Raw genomic sequence first — 3,640 nt, forward strand, 5'->3', positions numbered from 1 at the left:
CACTCCAATAAATAAATAGAATTGAAACGACACTTTGAAATGTTTTCCCGATGAAAATGAATAATAATAATAAGTTTCAATAAAAATGATAAAATGTAAATTGAATTTTATCATAACAAGTTTGCTTGAATTTCCTTTCTTCTGGAGATTGCAGCAATGTACGACGGGTAAGCTAGTTTTATATAAAAAATTCATTTTAAAATGCACTTAATATGCATATTATGAAGACAGCTGCACCAAATTCTTAGAAGTTTTGCTGAATTTTGAAGTAATAAAATTCATATCTTAAAATATGCTCCAGCAACAAATTTTAATGAAAAAATGTTTTCAATCAAAGTTTATAGATATTAATCATTGAGCATTTGAACATAAAACTATATAAATGAAAAGAACACTCAAAATATAAAAATATAAATTAAAAAATAATTTTGTTTATTTTTTAATATATTCTATTTTGTATTTTGAATAGAATATTTTTGAATGAAAATAATCAAAACACAAAATATGAATAAATTTAAAAATTTTTATTCTATGTGTTCTATGTTCAAATGCTCAACTGATGAAAATCTTTAAACTTAGGTTAAAAACATTTTTGTTTCATTGGAATTTATTACTGGAGTATATTTTAAGGTGTGAATATTATTTCTGGTATTCTCTCCAGTTTCTAGAATAATTACATTTTGAAATAAAATTTTTACCTGAAAACTAAAATCATATAATCAGGACAGTACATGTGCCAAATTTGATTGAGATTTTCCCAATAATTTTTCTATAGAGAGTTCTAAATAGCCACTCTTTTAATTATAATCACCCTGTATATTTCATTGTTAGCATCATTAATTATAAGTTCCCTTATGATAAAAATATTTAATGAAACTATATTTTGTAAATAATATATTATAATTATCTAAAATTAATATGTTATAGCTAGATGTTCAGTAGGATTGCAATCCAATTAAAGAACAAGGTAGCACTGTCTATTCAGACAAACAAGAAAACGTTCTCTTCTTCACCTGAAGATGACATTTATAAAACGTTGAAAATGCTTGTAATGATGTTATAAATAATAAAAATTATTTATCCCCAATAGATAGTGGTTATCTTGATCTTTAATTGGATAATATATTGGCGTAGTAAACCTAGTCATTACTTTTAGGATTGCAATCCTGGGGTTCAATTCAAAAAGGAAAACCTAAAATCTTGGAATTAAGTACACAATTCTTAGAGGAGTTTGAAACTAATATTATGTTTAATGGAATAAAAAATAAGACAGACACCATTTCCAATTGAGTTGTTCATACAACCATTCAAGACTCAAGTTTATATAATTTGTGTTTTGTGTAACTGAAGAATGCATGGATATGACGTGGCAATTGTATAACATCCTTTCTTTACTGGAGTGAATGGATTGTCATGTCAAGACTAAGAATTTTCAAATTTCAGATAAATAAAACATTAATAGACAATTCAAAATTAAAAAAATTAACTAGAATAAAAATAATAATTATTTTAATTTGTTTCCTAATGTCTTTATGCAATGTAGAAAATGTATTTATCAATAGTTTAATCATAATACACAGTAACAAAAATCAACATATTTAATAACAGTACATTGACTTCCTGTACATAAGCATGATAAGCTAATGTTTTTCCACAATTGTATATCTGCAGGAAATGATGCTGATATAGTTTGTTTGTTCTTCTATATTAGTAATAACTACTGGTTCAGATTTAAATTATTTAATATTTTATAAGATAAAATTCACAGTACTTTTCAAAATTTATTGAATTGTAGTATTCAATATANTTATATATTATTTTTGAAAAGAGAAATAATAAAACGTTTTATTTAAACCTAAGAACTAGTTTTGCATTCAAAAAACTTATTATATTTATCTTTACCATCACTCTTCAACAACACTTATTTCTTCAAATACTTACTCCAAGAAATATATTACATGAAGAGTCAAATCCTGCTGCATATATCCTTGCTATGTGATTATTGTTTCTTTCTATAAGTATACGACATGAAAACCGTGATATAGTACTCTGTGTAACTTTCCTTTCACCCATTTTATCACCAGCTATAGTGTCCATAACAACAAAATCAATTGGACTTTCAGAAGAACGGCCAATCTAGAAGAATATCAAATAAGCTTTCAAAATAAAGAAATTTTAAAATTATAAAATCACACTTACTAAACCTTTATTGTCTGGTACTTGTAAACTATTCGTAAAAACTAACGTTTAGAATCTAAGAATGGAATCCAATTATTTTAACCTGAAGAAGACCTTGTCTGAGGCCGAAAACGTTTGTTTTTACGAATAGTTTACAAGTACCGGACAATAAAGGTTTAGTAAGTGCGATTTTATCAGAATACCGGTATTCAGATTAGAAGATTTTTGTTTTAAAATTATATTTATTTTACTACTACTACTAAATTTAATATAGAAATAATATAGTAGATTGTAAATTATGTCTGTGAGGGCAAGTCAGAAGTATTTCAACTTAAGACCCATTGTGCACTCCTGCAAGAAATTACTTCAGAAGTCTGATCTATTTAAAAAAGATAAATATCTAAAGGAAAGCTGATAGATGTTGCCAAAATTAAAAAAAAAATTCGGATGAAACAAAAGTTACAATTTTGATAAAAATATCATTTTACAAATAAAATTAAAAATAAATTTAAATAAACTTATAATTTTTATGATTTAATATCATCCTACACGTCATTAAAAAAAAATACTACATATATAACAGATAATAATTTAAAACAATCAAAAAGAAATTTGTATCAAAGAAAAATTTTAAATAATAATAATTTACTATTTAACTGATAAAATTATTTTTATTCATAAGTTTCTAAATATCTCATATATTTTTTTCCTTCATAGAGTCATTTATTTCAATATATGCATTTTTTTTTTTATAAAATATTAACCAGTGATGCATTAAGCATTTTTATTAATGGAAAGTTTTAATTCTATTTATTCTATGGTTTCACTCTGAAAAATCAATATCATAAAAATATAATGTAGAGAGAACTTTTTGTTTTGAGGTGAATAAAACACAGATCAATTCTCATTTCATGAGAATAGAAAATAAAAGTAATATTAATTTAATTTAGGGTGCATATTACTTATGACTTACTTTTGTTCTCTTTGTGTGCATGAGAAAAGTAAAACACAAAAAACTTTTCTCTGTTTTCTCTGCTCACACAGTATACAATTTGCTGTACACAGCATTCCACAATTTTTTGCACTGTTAAGAATGATTTTAAAAAGTCTTTTAAGCATTATCTTTGTATTCTGGATAATAAATTACCAAAATACAAAAATCTAATAATGGAAAAAAAAACCAGTACAGTAGACCCCCCTATAAAATGGGTTCCTATAATTACGATTCCTATAAAACTGCGAAAAAATTGCGACGGTATCCGTAAAAAACTCCTATAATTATGTAAAACGTCATCGGGCAGCCGAACTACTTTCTGCACCGTCGAGCGCCACGCTACGAAGAGATTACTATTGTCTGTACAGTATTATATATAAAATTATATATAAATTAGGTACTGTACATATAATTATATATTAATTATATATAAATTAGGTATTGTATATATAATTATATATTAACTTA

The 3,640-nt window shown here is 24.9% G+C and overlaps 2 protein-coding genes across 3 annotated transcripts in view; both read right to left on the reverse strand.

The window, feature by feature from the left end:
• Positions 1 to 2,231, reverse strand: part of LOC111623666 (protein pellino-like) — an 11,707-nt gene extending 9,476 nt beyond the window's left edge. Inside the window, exon 1 of the mRNA XM_023366336.1 lies at positions 1,942 to 2,231. Coding sequence (XP_023222104.1) covers positions 1,942 to 2,097 — 156 coding nt within the window. The 5' untranslated portion in view covers positions 2,098 to 2,231. The remainder of the gene's footprint in view (positions 1 to 1,941) is intronic.
• The window catches only part of LOC111623665 (protein pellino-like), a 97,262-nt gene that overhangs the window by 22,884 nt on the left and 70,738 nt on the right, over positions 1 to 3,640 (reverse strand). The gene's annotated exons all lie outside the window — the stretch shown is intronic.

Source organism: Centruroides sculpturatus, unplaced genomic scaffold (genome assembly GCF_000671375.1).
Source record: "Centruroides sculpturatus isolate CEXI.00-Female unplaced genomic scaffold, Cexi_2.0 scaffold176, whole genome shotgun sequence".
In the NCBI taxonomy this organism is placed as follows: Eukaryota; Metazoa; Arthropoda; class Arachnida; order Scorpiones; family Buthidae; genus Centruroides; species Centruroides sculpturatus.